Source organism: Protomyctophum bolini, assembly GCF_963924005.1.
Source record: "Protomyctophum bolini genome assembly, chromosome: 17".
NCBI classification, from domain to species: Eukaryota; Metazoa; Chordata; class Actinopteri; order Myctophiformes; family Myctophidae; genus Protomyctophum; species Protomyctophum bolini.
In genome coordinates, this window is record NC_137878.1 from 16,133,089 (window position 1) to 16,156,780 (window position 23,692).

The 23,692-nt window shown below is 42.4% G+C and overlaps 1 protein-coding gene across 1 annotated transcript in view; it reads left to right on the top strand.

Moving 5' to 3' along the window:
* The window catches only part of pvrl2l (PVR cell adhesion molecule related 2 like), a gene marked incomplete at its 3' end in the record, with an annotated part of 187,497 nt that overhangs the window by 129,661 nt on the left and 34,144 nt on the right, over nt 1–23,692 (top strand). The window contains exons 3-5 of the mRNA XM_080787107.1: nt 421–664; nt 14,645–14,938; nt 22,209–22,326. Coding sequence (XP_080643233.1) covers nt 421–664; nt 14,645–14,938; nt 22,209–22,326 — 656 coding nt within the window. The remainder of the gene's footprint in view (nt 1–420; nt 665–14,644; nt 14,939–22,208; nt 22,327–23,692) is intronic.

Genomic DNA, 23,692 nt, shown 5'->3' on the forward strand with positions numbered 1-23,692 from the left:
ATTGTACAGCACCTTGTAACAACTGTTTTGAAAGGCGCTATATAAATAAAATGACCTTACCTTACCTAACATAAGAGAACATAATTAGTTGCGTAGCCTAATAGTGCTGCACGATTCTTGCTCAAATGTGAATCTCGATTTTCCTCGAGAATGAGTTCACGATTCTCACACAATAACATTTTTTCCCATGAAAATATTTATTTACTAAAAATTGGACAGCCAACAATGCTGCACGATTCTTCACCAAATGAGATTGCATAGGTGTCTGAATCTAGATCTCAATCATTTTTCGATTAATTGTGCAGCACTATAGCCTAATCAATGTTACATTCTTCACAGGTGTTATAAACCACTGATCATTGGTCGCAGGCAGCCTAACATTGACTGTGTGTGTGTGTGTGTGTGTGTGTGTGTGTGTAGGTGTCATGGATATGGGAGCCCGTGGAAGGCCAGAGGGACAACATCGCCGTGTTCCACCCCATCTATGGCCAGAGTTTCCCAGACTCGCCCTTCAAGGACCGGGTGGTCTTCATCCAGGGCTCCCTGGAGAACCCCTCCATCCGCATCTCCAGACTGTCCATGGCAGACGCCGGACGCTACACCTGCGAGTACGCCACCTACCCTTCTGGAAATGAACAGGGCACCACCAACCTCGTCATGCTTGGTAAGTCACGGTTACAGAGACGGTGCCTTGTCTTTTTTAAGTTTATTTTTTCTTTTTCTGCCTTTATTGATAGATAAAAGTGAAGATTGACAGGAAAGAGGGAAAGAGAGATACAGTAGGGGGAGACATGCAGCAAAGTCGATTCCTGGTCACACCTTTTTTTCGCCTCCGGTAGTCACGGAAATGGTCGGCAGCGTAACGTTAGGCCACAACGTCACGTCACCCTATATAAAGTATGGCGCACAAAGCACTGAACAATAATACTAAAGGTAAATATCTCATACAGTAAGTATCCTATATTGCGAGTAAGTATTTGGAATCATAAGAAGGAGGTACTTAGCTAAAACAGTTACTGACTAATTCACAACTCCCTCCCCCCAACGCCTAAGGCAAGATACAGATCCTCTAAACTATAAGACGACCTCAAACGGAGCCTCTTATACAGTACAACCCACTGACAGCTCCTGTCTTCGCGGGAAATTGCTGAAATTCAAGCTCACAACGCTGTTGTGCATAGCAACGCATTGTGAGTTTGTAGATGTTAGCCTATTTTCGCACAATGTTCGCCTCTGACTCCATCTGTATTTTAGAGATTAACACAGAAAATCTTTCAACAATCATCATCATTATAGTGTCAACTTCAATTTGACTTGCAGTTTATGGACATCTTAGCAGGCCCTACTGCATTTTTATACATTTGTTGTTGACGAATGTCTGTATGTGGATTCTATGAACTTTTGATCCACTCTACAACTTGAACATAAAAACAGCTATTCAACGTAGAACAATATATCGCATATGAAAGAAATATAGTTACAAAGCCTCACAGTCAAAAGTTTATCTAAAGTCCCTGCCCACGTGTCCCATGGTGTGATTTAACTCCTCTGTTCAGTAAAGGTAGAATAATAATATTTTTCTCTTGAATCTGAGCTTTACGGTACCTTTTCTTTGCTCTATTTTTGCCGTCATTTAATATTCCGCATCTTATGAATTATGCATAGGTTTGATCCACCAGAATTTGATAAGCGAAAGCATCGAGCCAGTTACTTCCTCGTTGATGGGACCCACAGTGGGTGTTGGTTACGGTGGCACATTTGTTTTGTATCCCTGCATACTTACACGTTGACTAATGCTGCATTTACTTAGGCATTCAGTGAGTGCAACTGCAAAATGATTTGAGGTCAAACGAGTGTTTGATATATGTAGTGCAAAAAACTAACAATCTTCACGGGTAACCTTCAAAAATGCATTAACCAAACAACAAAAACACAATTTGTGGGGAAGTGGATGTCCCTTTGTTTGAGAATTTGTTTCCCTTCTTAATAGTGTTTCATGCTTAGTTTAGTAGGAATAATTTAAGGTGACCTTACCTTTTGAGGAAACGCATGCCACGATAGAGCTTCATAGGGGAGATAAAACAAGATGGAACCGACAGACTCGTTTAGTTTGTTGACTTTACAGCATCCCATGACATCTAGCCTCATCTGCGGGACTTGCAAAGCCATTATTAACCTTTGTCATGTTTGCTGGAAATAGTAGAATATCTCTGAATATAAATTAATTCATATACAGTATAGCACATTTCCACAGTTCCAACAGTTCAAACTGCTTTTCACAAAACATTAAGAGCATTAATGGGAAAAAGAAACGCCTCATAGGACACTAAGGTAGGTAAGAAAATGAGATAAAAATTCAAGAATAATGTTGTAGTGCAGCGTAAGAAATGAATCGATAGCCTCAATTAGGCGGCAGCAGAAAACAGAAAAGTCTTCAGCTCTGATATAGCAGAACTGAGAGCTGGAGCAGACCTGCAGTTATCTTAGAGTAAAACTGAAGGCTGCTTCTGCACGTTTAGTTTAGACTCTGGGGACCGAAAGCAGACCTGTCCCAGATGGCCTGAGATGCCTGAGTGGTTCATGATATACGTTTGCCTCCATCAATCAAAGTCTGAAACATATCAGACTGAGTGACAATGTGACTGAGTTGTTGTTGTCCTAGTCTATCTAGTCTTCTTTGCCTTGTCCTACTGTGCCCCAAGCCAGTGTAAAAATCGGATGGGGCGCACTACAAATTCTGAATAAACCTATAATATATGTTTTTCCTCTTCACCAACAGAGAGTTTTGAAAATTGTCAGTGTTATTTTCCACACTCGTTATCAGAGTCAGACAGTGATCAAAGGCGTTCACGGATAAAGTGCTCTTATCTTAATTCTTAGACCCAGTGCAAGGCGCAGAGCAAGTGTCATTGCTAGGTACTACTTAAAGAGTGCATTATTCAGATATGTGCCTTCATAGGATTTCACAACGCACGCACATTGATCTGAATTCACCGAGCGTCACTTTCAACACATCACTCACCTTCAATATGGAAGATAAAATTCCTGAGAGACTCATCATTAGAATATGATGAATAGCTAATAAGAATAAGATAAAGTTTGAGAGAGAGAGAGAGAGAGAGAGAGAGAGTCTTGTTTTTTAGTAAGTAAATTATTGCTATAACAGATTTGTTCAAAGAACCCTCAGGTCTTTTAAGTATTCCTTGAACCCATGCCCTCCTAGTTTTATTCATCTGTAGGCAATCTTTGCAACGGAAAACAGCAGTGACATTATCGATTTTGGGGCCGACATATAGCCACTGTTTGCAGAATCTTCATTCATCAGTATGGATGCTCACATCCTTATTAGAGTTATCTTTCTTGGTGTGGAACTGTGGATGGCATTGAACATTTCCATGTGTCTTGGCTGTCTTGGTTTATTATGAATTGAAGTGCAGTAGACAGAGCAGAGCTGTTCGTAATGCTTTAATAGGTGGTTATAATAAAGAGAATGCACATGCAATTATTACAGAAGTGCCGTTTGAGAACTTCACACGTCCTGCCATTGGCAATTCAGTAGATTGTCAGTCCCTTGTCAGAAACAGAACATCGTCAGTGAGAAAGGGGGGCATTTGTCATGGTGTTATAATGTAAATTTTTTGCAGATTTCCTGAATAGATAAGAGTTCCTCTGCTGGCAGAGGTGGACAGTAACTGAGTAAATGTATTTAAGTACAGATTCTGAGGATTGGTACTTTTTTGTAACTTAAATGTATTAATTACTTAAGTACATTTCCAAGACAAATTATTTTACTTTTGCTCGTGTACATTTCTAGGAAGGCTGTAGAGTACTGAGTATTTTTTATGGGTTTTTAAGGGGCACTAACCCCTCCAATGTCTGGCTATAAGACATGAAGTCATGTGGCAGCTAAGTCTATGGACTTTTAATGTTTGTCTTATTCAAGGGAACCCCCCCCCCCCCCCAAAAAAAACAGACCCTTCAGGAAAAGATCAGGAAAGAGTTGGAGTGGCACATCTGTAACTGATAAGGTATAACTGATATCTTTTAAACAGAAATGAGACGCATTACAGAACAGAAATCATGATTCTGAACTGTACGAGCAAATATGCAGCTGAGGGTATGCGATCCAGGACTGTATTTTCCTTATTTATTTTCTCTTTTTAAATTTTTTCTGTGAGTGGAGAGTTTGTTTTCCCAATTTCCTAACATCATGGTATTGCTTTTGGCATTGTGCATCAACGATGCCAGCCAGAAGATGAGGACACACTTTCCGTTACCTCCTCCCATGTTTGCTTTCATTTTAATATTAATGGGCAAGGTGCAAGTGCACCCTGGCTCCTAAAGGGAATGGCAGATGACACTCTTATTGGTTGAATCCAGCCAGCCAATAACACTCAAATTAATTGAGAGATTACATATAACCCCTTTGTGCCTTGCACTTTAGCTCAGATTATGTTCCGTCTAACTAGCTAAATTGGACAAGCCCCCAATGGACTTGCGCTGTGTACTTTCGACCTTGCCCCACCTTGTGCCATGTACTTTAGACCTTGCCCCACCTTGTGCCATGTACTTTAGACCTTGCCCCACCTTGTGCCATGTACTTTAGACCTTGCCCCACCTTGTGCCTTAGATTGTGTTAATACGGCCCATAGTGTCTCTCCACATGACTTCCTTTAACTACTTAACCTCTTAAACCTGTTGTGAGCTTCTAGAATGGCAATTTTAGCTGAACATTCACCTATCTTCGCCAAATTGTTCACCTATTCTGTCATGCCCAGAAAAATGGAAACTGTTATTCTTGCGATTAAAGACTGACTGTGAAAAAGGAGAAAGCAGAGGCAAAGGAGGAGACGAATATCTTGATATGAGCTCATGAATTGTTAAATAAGTCTGACCTTCAGTATTAAATAACCACATAGCAGGTGTTCAAAAGTTAAGAATAACCTGTGTTTTATAACCTGTTAGAACTTTAACTTTTCATATTATGTTTTTTTTAAATGAAGTCAAGAGAGCTTATATTCTCATCGGAAGGTCTTTGATCTCTCTATCTTTATATTTGGTAGTAGTTTTATTGATGAAAAGGTGCTGTCAGGGTCAGTCGAATAGTTTCCATACTGTAATGATGTTCCTTCTGCAGAGGAGGTTCTCAAGGACAATGAACTAGTTCAGATTGAATTATTACAGCAGGCAAAGGTTCAAGCTGTCTGCCTTTATTTATATATAGCTAGCTACACAATTATGGCTGACATGATAAGGCTGATTGTTTTTGCTCAATATTGTTTTGTAACTATACAGTACTATGATTGTGATGATAATGAGGTGTTTGGTGGGAACAGGTGTTTTAATCATTGTGTTTGTGTTACTGACTTTGTTACTCATTATCGGTGTCATGTACAGTAATGTCCTCTGTGGTTTTTCTGTCACGGCTGTCGCTCCGTGAGGCTGATGCATGGGTGAGATGGGCTTGATGGAGAGGAGGAGACCAGGGCAAGGTGCAAAAAACTGACCAAATAACATATTTTAATTAACTGCCAAGATTCAGTTTACATAACTGTAAAACAAAATCTAAAGTTTTGATTGTTTTTGAGGACCAAACTATTTTAGATTATAGACATTTTAGATCTTAGTGTGTGAGTGCATATTAAAATATATCTAATGCTAATGTAATGACAATTTTCACCAAGCACATTTTCCAAAGGTTAATATAGCGTTCCTATTCTGATCTTGTTATAATATACAACCAGTAAAACGCCTGAGGGCGAGAATCCGCCTGGGTGGCAGACTGCTGGGCGTGCGCTGGCGCTTTGTAATGGGGGGTCAGATCAACATATCCGCCTGGGTGACAGCAGACTGCTGGGCGAGCGCTGGCGCTTTGGCATGGGGGGTCAGATCAACATATGGAATGAATTCTGTACTGACCATATATGGAGCCTGTCTTGAGTTTAAAGGGTGTAAATCGCTCAGTTGGGTCAACTGTTGCATTTGCATTTGTGGTGTGACTTTCCAGGTATACTCATTCATAAATGTGATTTTGACTGGCATTTGTGGTTGTGATTTAAGCAGTTGTGATGGTGGTTGTGAACTGGATTCAAAATCCGCCAGGACCTTTAATTTGGCATCAGATTCAGCCAGGCTGATATCCAGTTCCATTTTTTCCCCAATCTGGCTCGTATTTTAGTCTGCTCCATATCCATGTTAGCCTGTTCCATTTCAAGAGCCTGCTTTGCCTTTAACATTGGTGCCCTTATAAGGAGCATTCCACCAGGTAGGCCAGCAAAGTTTGAACCTCTCTCATTTTGCGAGTGCAAACACCAAGTTTCCCTCTGCGTGTTGCATTTAATATCATCCTCCGCCGCAGCGGGGTCAACAGAAACATCCTCCTCCATTGTTAAATAATTAACGTTCTCCACACAGTTTGAGTTCGATCAAAGACTTTATTTGAGAACTTCCCTTTGATGTATATGCAAAGCATTCCTTCATTCATTTCATTTTGCTTTTGCATTTCGTTTCAAGCATCCATTTTATCCCAACAACATCAGCGCAGCATTTATTTGTGATTCCAATTAACTTCCGCGCATCCATTTCACAACAGCGCATCAGTGCGCAACATTTGCTTTTCGTTTTATTCATTCCAATGAAGCAACAGCGCATCGGCGCGACATTTCATTCATAAGTTGAGCTCCTTTGTTTGGCTATATTATAGCCTAGGGCTAGGCTACTACTCACGGCCCGTTGGGGAAACAACTTCAAGTCCAAGGTGAGGTTGTCATCAATGTCGCCGTTTCCAAGCCTCTTTGCCGTCCTGTTCTACTGCACCGTGCAGAGTTTGTTGACTAATATCGTGGCCTTTCTTAACAAACAAATAAGGCCACTGTTTGGTCGGGGTGGTGTTGCAGTCTATTATTGCTGTGTAACTCGCGTCATGTCGTGTCTCTTCTCCAGAGATCAGATAATTCAGTTGCATCAAACAAACATTTATTTCTCCGTCACATAACTTAAACTTGAGTATTTCTAATAAAGACAAAAGGAGCCTGCATGAGCGCGGTCAACAAACTGACACTTCTCCGTCTGTGTTGTCACATTCTATCTCCCAGCAGGGAGTCACCTGTGTCAGGTGTCCTGCACCATCCTTTCTCAATCGAATCAAATACAGATAATTATAATAATTAAATGCGAAAATATACTATCCATAAAGCAGGCAATAATAATGAGAATAAATACAAATCATCATAAATAGAAAATGGCTCAGGGCTGGACTGGGACAAAAATTCACCACAACCAGCGCGCAGACTCTACCGGCCCACGTGGGGCGTGACGACCCATGGACCGCGAGAGGCAGCGAAGATGCACAAACCAAAAAAGAAAAGTCCTCCACACGGAGCTGGCTTGCACTGCAGCCTGCACCGGCTTAACTCTATGAGAACGCCCCCCGACCCTCACCCACCCTACCCGTGTGTCGCTGTGTGTTCTGTGACAGTGGAGCCGGCTTGCTGAAGTTGCTCTGTATGTCTGCAACCGGCTTAAACTCTATGAGAACGGCCGGCCCCGCACCCCTCCCACCCTCGCTGTGTGTTCTGTGTTTGTTGTGCTGGAAAACAGAGAGAGGAGAGCAATAATGCCTGGGTTTCTACTATCTGCTATTTTCAGCAACAGCTTCCCCCACAATACGGACACTGGGCTTTAAGTGGTTAAAGATTATTAAAAATAATCTTAAACAGGCCAATGTGGAGAGGAAGTTCAGTAGGGGGAAAGACATGCAACACAGGTCTCCAGCTGGAATGGAGCCGGGGGGATGTTGCGGTGGACCCACTATCCATTCCAACAACCTAACTAGAGAGTGTTTGCAGGTGTTTGCATTGTGATCACCTAATTTGGTATCACCGCTCCGCTGCTTTTGGTCTGGGGATTTAATTCCCACAGTCCCCCACTATAAATGTATGTGCTCCCATTACGCTGAGCCACTGTGCAATCACTGTGCAGTGAGCACAAAGCTAAACTTAGGAAGAATAACAAATGATGAACAACAATTACGAGGAATTCATTACGGAGTCCCAGTTGTCGTGGTTATTACAGTCCAAGGAAATGGAAAGTGTTTTTAAAATTGCTTTCATGTCTTTCCCTCTTGGGCCCGTAATATTTCTTTTTATCCTCCTTTAATTTCAAACTCAAATTAAACCTTCACAGGACAAAGAAAAGAAAAGAAAAACAATGGCAAAAGAAAACCCAAGAACACACAGGAGATGCAGAACTTGGCCGTCTCATAAAGGAAAAACATGGTCTTTTTTGGCTGGCTAGCAGATGGTTGTTAAGCAGAGCCCGCTAAACTGCTTTTGCTGGCACAGAACAAAGTTTGACTGGGATATACCTATATGAACATCTGTGGATCCTGCTGCATTGCCAAGCTATGCCAAGCCAAGCTTACTGGTATAGACACATTCTAGGCAGGTGTATATAAAAGGTGCACACTTTTGGAAAGAGTAGGCCTACAATAATACAGCACATGGCAGAGAAACCTATTTTTTTACCCTACTGGATATAGAATCACATGGAGCCAATCACATTACTTTTTATTGGATCCAGAACCACTGCAGAGCCAATCATATTACTTATTATTGGATACAGAACCAGCAGAATCCCAAACATATCACAACTCAAGTGTGAATGCATAATCGTGACAGCCAATGATATTGCGCCTTATTGGATCCCACACTATAGTGTCGGCCAATCTCATTATCGTTTATTGGACTGTGACTAAAGATTCACTCACTTGGCAGTGAATGATATCATAACCTCTTGGATCGGGACAACACAACATTACTGGTAACCAATTGTGTTGCGCCTTACTTGATACACTGTAAACACGCGGCCAGCAGTACAGGAATGTGATACCATTGAGATCCGTCCTCGCCACTCAGAGTGTTTAATTTGGGTCTAATGGCAAGGCAGCAGTGGCATACTACCATGCCACTGAACCACAGGATCAACTGGGAGAATATACCCTGGGAAAGGAAAAACCAATAACGCTGTCCCCTACACGTGCCCTTGAGCAAGGCACATGACCTCCCAAAAGTTTCAGTGGATCTGCAATTAGACTGCGGTTAAAAAGCAGCCAGGTGTGATCATGTGTAGGCGGTGTGACTGCAGGGCTTCGAGTGTAGGTGTTGAGAAAATATGGACGGAATAATTAACGTTGTTAAATTGTGGAAATAGTCATTATACGTAATCCTTTGCTGGATTGGGTTCTATATTATCAAGGCTCTAAAAACACATTGGATACTCAATGTGTTTTTGTTTAAAAAAATTATAAACACACATCATTCAAATAAATACCGCCCCATGCCTCTCCAGGATTCTTGGCACGCTTGTTTACCATACCAGTGGTCTGGCATGGCATGTTTAACCCATTTACAATGACTCATGGTTTACTTGACATTACTGCTGTCCATTTTAATGTGGTTTGTTTGATTTCTATGCATGCAATTTTTTCATCAAAGCTATTTTACTGATGCATTATAATGCAATTTGAAAGTTCACAATATATGGCTTAAGCTGTGAATAGAAAATCGCGTGTGCATATCAATGCCAATTATAGTAAAGCTTAATATCAACAACACAAGCTGAAGCTCTACCTAACTGCACTCTTGTTACGGCACACGTGCCAATTATTCTGGAAGGACCCTGTGCCTGAGGGTAACTTAAAACGCAAATAACTAACTATGCCCTGCTGTGCAACCATCTGTCTCTGTGAATTGAACCACATATTTTCTATTCTTCCTATTATTGTCTTGGCAGTAACGGATGTGACAAGGTTAAAAGAAAGAATTGCTTCTTGCAGCACGGCACCCATGGGGGAGTGGATGCAACAAAATGGGAGAAATGCTGGGGCAGAAAAGATCTCAAAGACTTTTGTGACCCTTGCTTCTATTTTTAATTGTTTTTTTCATGATATTTGTAAGTGGACAGAGCGTCTGAGCTAAGCCTGAGCAGGGATTACGGCAGCCATGGTGTTTACTCTCGGCACTGTAAAATCAATATACATGCACAGTTGCACACTATAGAGAGTGGAGACGAATGGGGCTTTGATTGGATTGATAAAAACAAATAACCTATTTGACAGACAGACAGACAGACAGACAGACAGACAGACAAGTCTGTCGCTCTCCGAACTCAACGGATAAACAAGCAGGCACATAGATGACTTTCGCTCCTGTTTTGATGCACGTAGTGGCAGATCTGTCTTACTCCTCATGCATCCTTCTCACCTATTTTCACCCCAATGCATATATAAATCTTTCTCTCTCTACATCCATGCATCCATCCATCCATCAAGATTGCAAGCGTTTATCCTTTTCCAGCAGGAAACCTGCCCACAGTGACAAAACTTCTAGTAGTTGGTGTACTGACTGGTGATTGGTGTAATGTGCTTAACTGACCAGCCAACTATTCTGACCTGAACCCCACAGAGAATCTGTTGTATTGTCAAGAGGAAGGTGTGAGACACCACACTCAACAATACAAATGAGCTATCAAAGCACACCTGGGCTTCATAATACCTCAGCAGTGCCACAGGTTGATCACTCCCATGCCACACGCGTGAATCTATTCTACGTCCGAGCATGGACATGGTAACGCCCCGCCTGCCTCTGATTGGCCTACCGACACTGCCCGTCTTACCAGACCTCCGAGGTGGATAGCTAAGGTGGAGATGGTGGATAGTCTGATGACACTGACGCGAGGTTACTCTTTGGTCGGAAATAATATCAATTTAAGTTGTCAGCGGTGGACTGGCCACAGGACGTACAGTACCAGGCATATGCCTGGTGGGCCGACCCTCTAGTGGGCCGGTCTGGGCCAAATGTTAAATTAGTTGTCTGTTGGTTGTGTATCATTTATGTTGTACCGTAAATGTGGTGGTGTTAAGGGCTTGTATTTCAAGTACTGTATTTGTATACCCGAAAAGTCAGTAGCTGCACGCTGGTTGTGGTGGTCCAGCCCTTTACTGGCAGCTAGCCAGCCATCACTGGGAGCTCTCCTGTGACTTCAAATGACTTTGAACTAACTCACTTTTGGCATCTCTGGCCTGATGACAGTAAAGTGAGATTCATGATGTTAGCATATGATTATGAAATCTGGTCAAAACCAGGTATACTTACGACTGATGGCTTATTTTGTGACACCTGTGTGTGTGTGTGTGTGTGTGTGTGTGTGTGTGTGTGTGTGTGTGTGTGTGTGTGTGTGTGTGTGTGTGTGTGTGTGTGTGTGTGTGTGTGTGTGTGTGTGTGTGTGTGTGTGTGTGTGTGTGTGTGTGTGTGTGTGTGTGTGTGTGTGTGTGTGTGAACACAAATCGAGCCATACACGTCTAAATACGGTTAAGAAAACCCCTCACCCCTCACTTTTATGCCATCCCCGCGTTTGAACGTTTAACACTAGCAGGTCTAAACAATGAATCCAAGTAACTGCCGGTGAGGTATGCGGAAGTGCATTTTAGATAATGCCTGTAGGACTATTTGTGGTGGTGATGCGTCACATGACTTGACCTATCCTATGGTATGATAAACCGTGCTGCTGCTGCTGTTAGAATGAGATGCGGACCTCTCTGCTGGCACAATCAATCAAATATATACATTAATTTGAAACCCGTTACGTCGATGCGCCCTTACCCATACACGTGTAGCCTATGTTTCCCCCTCTCTATAAAAATGACAACATGACAAAATGACAATATATAACTCTAATGTCGTATTTCGTCTGACTCTGAGCAATGAGTCTGGCTCTGGCTGTTACAATAACACGTGGTATTTTATTGGCTCAAAACAAAGTTGGACAGTGTTTTAAATTAGGCTACTACAACCCAGACCCAGTGCCCACATCTAAATGTTGTCTGTTGTTGAGTCAGTGAATGGGATCTCAGGAAAAAGACACTCAACTTCAGAAATAATGTCAAATCCGCTCGCTTTTTTTTCTTCCTTTTTTTTCACAGCGGGAGATGTCCGAGACAGACTCACTCACACAGTTGATTTGATTGACACCCGAACAGTAACACGTTGACATGTCAATCTTTCCTTAATAAAACTATAGAGTCTAGTTTTATCCGTTACCAAACTGTGTTGGCCGTGCCCAGTATTGTAATTGTTATTTGGTCCAAAATGATTTATATACAGTATATATATATATATATAATCCGTTAATCAGTATCACACAATCAAAGACCAAATAATTTGCAGGCAGCTGGTGTTAATTACCTCGCACTGCGCAAGGGTATTCAATCAATATCGCTCACACCGTCACTATAATTATAGTTTGGTAAACTGAAAAGAAAAAGGAAAAACAGTTGAGTTGTCCTGTCTTGAGTTGAAACGGTGCCAGCTGCCTTGAATTAGTTGGAATGTAACATTTAGAAGACAATGACAAGTCGTCAACCCCCTGCGGCGGGTGGGAGAGGTGTGAAGATCATTTGAAGAGATGGGGGAAGAGAGTGGCCAATGGACCATTTGCAGACCGCGGCCATGTTTCCATCAGAGTTTGGAAGCACTCGTTTTCAGTAAATGTCCTGCTGCCTCCTGCATTATGTGCTAATTCAAAACAGGTGGTTTGCAGGGCAATTGAGTGATGTTTAACGAGCACTTCCAAACTCCAGCACTTAGAAAAATAATCACCTGCAAGGACACAAAGTAGCTCATAACATGTCTACAGTGGATTTTTATGAAACAAACACTTTGAGGATAGAAAGAGAATACCGGTAATTCAAGCTTTTCGTACAGCTGCAATGTTGGTGAGTTTGACGTTGTGTAATACAATCAGAGAGAACTTTTCTGTTTGGATGAATGGGCTGCCAATGGGAAGTTGCACCTACGTAGGTTGCACCTTGCCATTAACTTATGGTAAGATGGCCATATCGTCCATGGAATTCCCCCAGTGCCTTGACTTTGTTTCTTAACAGGGAGCAATAATGCCTCAGTGTTTACTTCAGTATTATTCCCATTTTAATGGCTTTAATGGCATTTTAATTTTAATGAGCTTATTCTGGACAAGGAAAACTATACAGCTGTCTGACCATCAGGTTAGCATAATTGTTTCTGTTGCAAAGCAGGCACTATAAATTCTGCAGATCTTTGGTTCTGTGTCAGCAATTGTTGTTTTTAAATGGCCTGGTATACTCTGTAGTGCGGAGGGTCAGGTTTGGGGAAGATTGCTGAAATGTTAAAGTCACAATATATGTACAAACATCCCCCTTGGCTCCAAGTTTCTCGTTAATCTTACCCTGCTGCGTGTTTATGCACCCAGGATTTAATCTCACCTTGCTATTTATGCACCCAGGATTTAGGCTTTTTCTAAAGTGTCTCGACTCCATATCACCCAAGCGTGGCTTCAAGTAACTCAGGTGCACAAAGCTATTATTCAAATGTTTCTGCCACAGTCACTATGGCGGCATGGTATTACCGGGGAGAGTTGGGGGGCGGGGGGGGGGGGGGATTGGCGGGGCTCTGTTTATTCGACTGTGCAACCAAGGCACCCACCGTGTGCTCTAATTGCTTGCTCAGAATCCCTGGGATCCACATGTGACGAGAAGCAGCAGCCGGCTCAATTTGATGCGGTGTCACGGAACACATCAGGCCCCGATACAACCCACCTTGTTAGAGCTCCCAAATCGATCCAACCCCTCTGCTCTGCTTAGCTCTGCTGTCTTAGTTCTTCTCTTCTCTTCTCTTCTCTTCTCTTCTCTTCTCTTCTCTTTAGTGTCCACTACTCTTTTATCTTCTGCTCTCCCCTTGCCAACTGAGTTATCTCTCCTGTCTTTACAGTTACTTTTAATTTAATCTCACCCCACACCCCACCATCCCAGCTCCCGTCTCTCAGATTCTCCCTCACGGTCCAGAGACACACCATGCATTTGCTCCCCTCTGTGTTTCATTACAGGCGCGGCAGGATGCCAGGTGTATATGCACAACAAATTGATTGGACGTCCTCCCTCCTCCTTGTTCTCCCTTGTCCTTCTATACTCATCTGCTTACAACCCCTCACCACCACCACCACCACCAACAACAACCTCTCCTCTCTGGTGTCTCTCTCCCCTCACCTTATCGACTGCTCTGCTTTTCTATATTTCTGCAAATGTTTTTTTTCCTTCACATAAACTTTTCAATAAGGTACATTGAAGCTCGGTCTAGAGGGGTTCACTGCATCCAAGACTGGCTGCCATACCCTTGTGAATGCTTCCATGTTATCACAGAGTAGATAAGTTAGTTTCTCCAGAGGAACCACACTCATTACCTCATCATCCAGTGTAGGAGTGTCCCTACGAATCCAAAGCTAGAGTATGGTCTTTCTTGCTATGTATACAGTATAAGAGCATTCCGGTTAATTTAGCGTTGTCTGTTTTTTTGAGGGGCGCTAGCCCCGCCTACGTATATAGCCTACAGATTTTGTAGCCTACACATAAATTCAGGTGTCATCTTACATGTCTTGGTGAAAAGAGGAGTACGACGGCAAGAGCGCACCTCACTTCACACGAGTGTGATTTTATTTTCTGTGTGATAACCCATTTTTTTCTGCCCCCCTCCCCCCACCCACCTTTTTCTTTCATCACTCCTCTCCTCTCCTCTCCCTGTCTGGCTCCTCCTCCTCACTGCTCTCCTCTCCACAGCCAAGCCCAAGAACTCTGCCGTGGCGGTGACTGTGCAGGCAGGCGCCAAGCCGGTGGTTGTGGCCCGGTGCGAGGCGGCCGAGGGCAAGCCGCCGGCGTCCATCCGGTGGGTGGCGTCCGCCGGCGGCAACCACTCCACGCGCAGCGAGCCCGCAGCCCACGGTACTGTGACCGTCCGCAGCGAGTACCAGCTGGCCCCGACGCCCGCCGACGACGGGCGCGAGATCTCCTGCATGGTCACCCAGAAGACCCAGGACCGACCGTGGGTGTTCCCTGTCAAGCTCTCCGTAGAGTGTAAGGAGAAAGTGCACACACACACACACACACACACACACACACACACACACACACACACACACACACACCAATTTCCCATCGCTAGTTTAACCCATCAAGAACTGAAGCCAATTATAAAAACAGTTTTATGAAAACAGTATGTTGCTATAACAGTGGTGCTCAAACCTTTTCAAGTCACGGACCCCCAACATGTATTTGTCCACCAACACCCATTTCAAAATACTTTGTTACAGGGACCCCCAGAAGCAAAGATTTTAGTTAAAAATGTTTGCTTTTTAAAATTATATATATATTCGGGCGCCCGCTGGCCTAGTGGTCCATGGCGCAGTGGTACCAATAACGTTAATAAAGTTATACCTATTACTTTTTGGAGTGTCATTTTGTATGTTTTGTTTAGATGTGGTACAGTGCAGAAACAGGAAACCTATGGCAGAGAGAGAAGGGATGACATGAGAGAGACGGGAGTTGCATTTCAACTCGGGTCCTCGGGACTCACAAGGAACATAAGGGTCACTGACTGGCTGAGCCAACAGGGATCCCTCGCTTGACCCAAGCTTCAGACATCACTAGTATTTTACGGCATGTGCAGTTTGTGAATGATTTAACCATGAATCACAATGCAGTGGTTAAATCCCACAATATACAGTGGCTTATAGGGGCCGGGGCATTCAGACTTCAGAGAACATCAGGAATACAGTATATATAGGTAGAAAGGGTGTTCATTTAGGACTGAGGCCCATTCTAAAAAATTGCCTTCTAAATCCTAAAAGTTTTCTGAAAAACCTATGTTACTTAACTTACTATGTCAGTGGTGCTCAACCTTTTTCATGTCAAGGACCCCCAGAATTTTCTGTATTTGGCCGCGGACCCACATCTGAAAATATGTTGTTCCAGGGACCCCCCCAGGAGCAAAGATTTAAGTTAAAAGAAAGAATAGAATATCCAAAGATTTGCGTTTTAAGCAGTACAACATACTGCTTAAAACACCAAAAGGGGTTCCCGTCCAGAATGGGTTAATGTAATCGTTTATGCCAGTTTAGTTAGTATATTCGAGCGCACATTTTCATCATTTTGTCATTAGGCTTCCTTTCATTATTAACTGCAGTCAGGCATGGTTTGGGAACCCATGACCATTGATGTTTAGTCTATTGGTGTAATTATGGCAGTCTGATATGGTTCTCTTAAAAAATAAAAATATACAAAAGTAGCTATACAGTATACTGTATAGTTAAAATCTAAAATGACTTAATGGATTGATGCAGTTTTGTACAGGCGGAGAGGCATGTCTGGGGCGGCTACTAGACCTGAGGTGGTTTCCCAGAAGCGTTGTTGTCTAATGTCAGTGACAAGTTTCACGGCACCCTGACAACGGTAGCCTTGATAAGCATTTCATTAGAAGCAATGCGCCTTGTTAGATCTACTCGACTGCATGCTCGTAGTCACAACATTCAGCAGGTTGCCAATTTGACCTTAACGGTGGCATGTTTGTTCAGGCTGCAGGCCTGCAGCCAGCATTATACAAAACATTTATATTTTGTTCCTTATTCAGCAGCCTCGAGGTTGCTCATCCATACTATCCATTATCCACGGAGGTTTGACAATGTCCTAGCAGTGCAGGCAAAAAAAATATTAATAACACTATTTTCAATACGTTGATGACAAATGCAATGGATTCAGCAAGTCTGTGTGCATAATGGCAAAGTGGCATAATAACCTTGGGGGTGATTATAAGTTGCGATTTATAAAAAATGCTACCGTAAAAGAAACTTGCTATGTTACAGCAGAACAGCATACAGTGCCCTGAATAGAATTCTATGTCGGCTGGCAAGACACAGATTCATGAATTTCAGATTACTCAAGCGCAGCCGTAATACTGTCCTGTATTTTATTATTATTAAATTGGTTTTATTGGTTTTTCTACACACAACAAGACATACCAACATACATACATACACCACTAGACTACACATACTGTAAGCATACAATACATTAACAACGCCTTGAGAAAAATAAGTAAATAAGAAAATACGGAAATACAGGACCAAAACAGACAAACAATAAAATATAGTAAAATAAAAATATAAATATCATATTGCATTACATTACAATGTTCTCAAACAGATCGTCACTTTGTCCTGTATTTTATGGCATAAATAATACTACTTGTCGTTTTGGTAGCTGCACCAAGTTATTGCCTTTTGATTGCTTGTTTGTGATCAATAATCCAAACTAATTATTGTTTAAATTGCCCCGGCCTATTTCAAGGCTATTCAATTTGACTTCTAATAGTCAAATTAGAGTCAAACAGTCGAGTTTAATTCAGTGGCATTCAAGTGAGATATTTTCTAAATTGTATAAGCAGCAGAATAATAGCAACAGAATAATTAATAAACATTACTTTTCAGAGCGGAAACTTATTTAATTTGCTGTGAGAGGCTGGTAAGGGACCAGAATATTGGATAGTGGGGCCCTTGTCCCAGAAAAGCCAGTGTTGTATATCGGCTTGCAATTTGGTGTAATGGAAACGGCCATATGTACTGTAAATAGGCCTACTTCACCTACTAAGTACAAAAGTGCTTCACTTTTTTCTTTCACGTCACCAGTTTTGTTTCATGACAGCATTACTGTAGTTAGCACATAGCATGAGCAGTGATTGGTCAACATTTAAAGCCTCACTATGTAACTTTTTTTAAATGCATACAATATACGGTAGACTACTGTATGTTAATACAATATAACTTATACAATTGGGGTGCTTTGTGTAGAAGGGGTATTTTGTGTAGAAGGAAAGGAAGTCTGCACACAGCTCAGCTCCACAGTGTTTTATTTGTTTAAAACACCGACATACTATAGCACAACGTTTCGGCCATCGCTGGCCTTCATCAGGTGACAATAATCAACCCCCAAATATGGTATTGTGGGTCACGCCACATGACCGATACAGAAACAGGGCAGGTAATTGTTACAAACACCTTTCTGTGAAATAATCATAATAGAAAACCACCACAAAAAACTTGCACCAATTTTTTTTAAAGCCCACTTCAACAAAATGGGACACACAGTTGCATCACTTAGATATGTAGGCATAGAGAGGGTACCCGGAGAGGTGGGGATATCCATAACCTCCTCCTGAGAAGGGATGCCTACTATGACTTATCTGCTTTTCTCTAAACCCTCTGAAACATAGTAGGGGCCCAGTAGCTGGACTGAGATTATCCTCCTGTTTGAACTATTGCTCATGCTTATTATTATTTTTAATTATTGCCCATGTTCAGTACTATACATGTCTACTGTGGGTGTATTGCTTCCACTGTGACAGTGGCTTCATTGGCCTCTGACTGTCAAACATCCACACACTAATTTCTAGAGCTCCGCAAGAGAAGAGACTTACTTTATTAAGGAAAAAATACAATGTTTCAACCCTCTACAAAAATATGCAGTAATCCTGGTCTCTATGATGACCCTCCCTGATGGAGGGGAAAGGAACTGGTGGGAATAACGTATTACTTACACGTGCTACATCCTACCGGGGGAAACTCCCCCCTGGCAGGTGATAAGAGAGGCCTGCTCACTCCACATGCATTGAAGGAAGAATGAGCTCAGTTCGGGGCTCTCCCCATGTTGGCAGAGGGAGAGTAGCGCCCAGGATTACAGTTTAAGAAATTAGCCCTTCACTAAATCCCACCCCAAAAAGCGATTGTCCAATGCCAATCCAAATAGTTTAGCAACAGTTGCTGTGCAGGTCAAACTTTCTTCGCTGCTAACGTGCCTATTGGACAAGGATGGGTTGGGGAGGGACTTAGTGAAGGGCTAATTGGCACCCAGTGTCAAATTCATCGTCAGAGTAAGCAGGTCGGTTCTATTAGCTTTTTTTCCCACTGTTTTGTTTATTCAAGATTTCAGGGTATACAGTAAATCAGATAATATAACAATATATGTGACACACCCATATGGGACATACCAAGAAGTACATAGTATAAATGTCATATAACCACCATATGCAAAATATTGTGGTAGCATAAAAGAAAAAGAAAATTGTGTAGTCCTATACTAACAGGGAAGTGACACTGACAGGTACAAACCACATAACCTAAATCAAGTTTTGAAACAAAAACAAGACAAACATACGACAAGACAAGACAAGACACAACATGGCATGGTCATTGGTCACCCCTCCAGAACATAATGGACGTGGCAGTGCACCCACACATGGTTCTTCATAATAAATATACTGAACAACCCAGCTGCGTTGGAGATCATGTCTAGCATGTTCAGATTCAGGTTTAAACTCATTCAATCTGGAATAGCTTGGAATTGCAAGTCATTTACAGGAGGAAGTGTCCTCAAATTTGGATACCGAGCCTCTCAGGGTACATCTATTTTTTTCTAATTTAATAAAGTGGAGTACATCTCTAATCCAGTGAAGATGGGTTGGGGGAGCAGAGGACTTCCATTTCATCAGAATTAGACCCCTAGCTAAGACCCTTAGCTAAAGGCCACCAAATGAGCATTGTATTTTGGCAGTAATAGAGTAGGGGGAGAAATTCCAAAAATAGCCATCATTACATTTGGTTCAAATGGTATCCCAACACTCCTTGACATAGTGTCAAAGATCTCAGTCCAATATCTATGTATAGTCAGGGGATATTAATAAAATCAAAATACATTTCTTACCAAGAATATTCTTCACCAATGTGTTTGTAAAGGTGTCTACTAACATATCCCACATTGGTTTCATTTAGAGGAAAATATTGTTTAATTTCTGTTACATTTTGAACAATGTTGAGAAGGATGAGGCCTCACAACTCTTAGCCACAGAAATGGTGTAATAGGTACAGGAAACCAGCATTTCGACAACAGTCTTCCTCAGGGTTTTACATTCTGAGCAAAACTTATTTTCCATTCATTTTGTTTCCACTATCACATGTGTTTTCTAATTAAACGGGGTGACCTGAAAGCCATGTGGCAAGGCTGCATACTGCACCACAATGCCTCTAATGCCTGACAGCTACTCCCCGTTTCCATTCCCAGACGGCCAGACCATTTGCTGCATGTCACTCTCCTATTCTCTTTCTTTGTGTTTCATGTCTCTCTCCACTGTAGCTATCGACTATAAATAAATACAAAATAATAGGGGAGAAAGCTCAAAAAAGAAAATGGCATTGTATTCTTGAACATGTATTGATTGCCAAAAAGGTAACTGTCCACTTTGTAGACTGGAGTAAACTGTGATCAACAAATTTAGTCACAGACATCCTTGTACAGCAGTGGTTGTAAGCTTGTAGATCTGCTATGCCTCTGTCTCATATTATTTGACTATTTGGCCAATCTTTGACCAGTTTTTATAGAATAGTTTGTCGATTATTTTTGACGCAGTAATGGTCTTTTTTTAGGTAGGCCTATTAAAAAGTTCCTAAAAGTCCTTAATTTCCCCTTTAAATCCTTAAAAAAAGTCCTTAAATTAAAAGCCCCCCCCCCCCCCCCCCCCAGCACCACCCACAGGTTGAGAACCACTGTTTGACAGTATATCCATTATCCAAACAGACAGAGTCCTTGACTGTGTACCGACGTCTAATCCTTGTTTCCTTACAAATACAGTTATCACCCTCCCGGTATGAATGCCTGGGGGATATCATCCACAACGTTTACAGTTATCACCCTCCCGGTATGAATGCCTGGGGGATATCATCAAATACAGTTATCACCCTCCCGGTATGAATGCCTGGGGGATATCATCCATACAGTTATCACCCTCCCGGTATGAATGCCTGGGGGATATCATCCATACAGTTATCACCCTCCCGGTATGAATGCCTGGGGGATATCATCCATACAGTTATCACCCTCCCGGTATGAATGCCTGGGGGATATCATCCACAACGTTTCTATATAAAGCACCACAGAAGCCGCACACGCTGTTTGATTATTCATTATGACAGTAATGGCTAATTTAAAACATGTACAATAAATATAAACATGACCCTTTATACCAGGGCAGCAGCAGGTGAATGCTATTGACTAATTGCTGCTGTCATTATAGACATGCATGTTTAATTAAATAAAACAATTGCCTTTCAGAAATGTCAATGCAGTCAATGCAATGATTGCAGTGTGAACATTAAGACATTACTTAAGTCATGCATATTATCAGCCCATACAGTATGTGTCATGGGCCTGTTTGTATACGCATGCACGCACGGCGCACGCACACTATCTGCAAAGAGGAGGTATGAATTCATACAGGCTGCTAAATGCAAGACATTATAAGCTGATCGGGGTGTGTATGTTTCTCACACACACAGCCTGGGGCAAGCCCTCACACTTATTACCTGACAAGCTGTCACGTTGACTGCTGCCCTGTGTGTCTTAAGTCTTACTGCAGCTGTCATCTACATGCATAAATGTATGTGACACACTGACACTGATTATATGCCTATGTTTCCGTCCGTATGGATCAGAATGTGAGCATTCATTAAGATGAAAATATCTCACGCATGCAATATGCACGCGCACACACATGCGCGTGCACACACACACACACACACACACACACACACACACACACACACACACACACACACACTGCTCAACACCTTACCTGTCAAGCTGCCAAGTTAACGCACACACGCACACACACACACACACATAGGGCTGTATTTTGCGTGTCTTAAAACTCTTTCAGCGCCACCTGGTGGTCACCAGTTTAGGCTCTGAGTGCCAATTCTCCCATTATAAAGAAAGAAAGAATTTGTAATTCTATTATGCATGTAACGCCTGTACGCCAGATTAGAGGAATTTTCAAAATATGGTTGAAAAAAAAAAAAAAAAAATCCCAAGGGAGAGACGCCCGTGGCATCCATTACAAAGACGGCAATAAGACGTCTTGTCGTCCGTGGCACCTAAAGAGTTTTAAGTACCAGGTCTTATAACTTGAGTAAACTAAAGACCTGGAGGCGTGATCAATGACATTTGGCTATTCTGAGTGGCCAAAGAGCATTGATCACGCCTCCAGGTCTTTAGTTTACTCAAGTTAGGTAATAAGACCTGGTACTTAAGACACGCAAAATACAGCCCTATAGACTTATTGTCTTTGGTGCTTGTTTGTGGTGAGTAAACTGTTTCCTCACACACACACACACACACACACACACACACACACACACACACACACACACACACGCACACGCACACACACAGAGAGAGAGACTTATTGTCTTTGGTGCTTGTTTGTGGTGAGTAAAGTGTTTCCTCTCTCTGTCTCTCTCAGACCCCCCCACTGTGTCCATAGAAGGCTATGATAACAACTGGTACGTGGGCCGCTCTGATGCTGTGTTGATATGCCAAGCTAACGCCAACCCCGCCCCCACCACTGTCCGCTGGACTGCGTGAGTAGCTGCTGCGTTACTATACTGTGTATTTGTTCGTTTGTTCCTTCATTCCAGTGTTGATTTTGACAGCAAGTTTTGATGTAGTTTTAGCCATTATGTAGTAATTTAGTTTCAGTTACAAAAAGTAATCTGAAATGTTTTAGTTTCAGTCTAGTTTTAGTCTAAGGGTAGTTAGACGACCAACTGCTCACCACAAGTAGAGCAAAGATGTCTGTCAGCTCCACAGGCTACGCCCCCACCCTGAGTCTCTCCCTACCTTGGGTTCCTCACTTAATTCCACATTCATCTCATTCTGTTTCAATAAACTGTTGAGTAGAGGTGTGGTCTCTTTTAGTCGACTAATCTGTTTTTCACGGGAATGTCTATTCATTCAGTTCATTGTCAAAGCACTTATCAACGTATCCATCCACCCGTCCCTCCACCTATTCATCCACTTCTTAAAGCTTACAACATCCATCCGTCCATTCATCAGTACTGAATGAATGTGTATAAAGGGAGTCTTGTGATAACAGCGTCGTCTGCACTGATGATCTCCTTAATGATTTTCTTATTAATGTTCAACATTATGCAAATGTTCTTTTCACATCCTGTCCTAATGGGTAGATGGCTTGTGTGTGTGTGTGTGTGTGTGTGTGTGTGTGTGTGTGTGTGTGTGTGCGTGCGTGCATGCCTCTTGTGTGCATTGTGTGCCATGCGGCTGCATGCGTACATGTACAGTATGCGCCAGTATGTAGCTTATGTTGGCATGCTGAGCTGTCTCTCACCACATTTTCCTCCTACAGGAATGTCTGTCATCACGCCTTCCCCTCTGTCACATCCATATCTCGTGTTTCATTTCTCTCCTATCCTCTCTTCTCTCACCCCACACTTGCCAGTGCCCTCTCTCTCCTTCATCACCTCCCTCTCACCATCTTTCTTTCTTCACTCTATCCTGTTCTCTCTTCTCTCCCCTTCTGTGATTCAACCTGGCACCACTGTTTTGAGCATGTCTGCATCATCACTTTTGGGGAGGTGGGTAGCAGATGTGCAAGCTCACAGTGCTTCAAAAAGTAATCACATTTTTTACTTAAGTAAAAGTATCAATGTAGAAATACAATGATCAATCCCCCCCACCATAAAAAACGCAGTCAAACAGTGACTCATGGGTTAGTGAAGAGCTCCATCTAGCGTAAAAAACACTGAAAACACAAAATCTCGTCTTTCTCGTCTTTGGCACCTTTGAAGAAAAAGACAAAATATCTCGTCTTTGGCACCCAAAGTAGTTGGTTGACAGCTGGTGTGACTGAGATGTCTTCCTCCTTGCAGAGTGTCGGGTCCCATGCCCGACACGGTGATGGTGGAAGGCTTGAATTAGAGCAGAGTG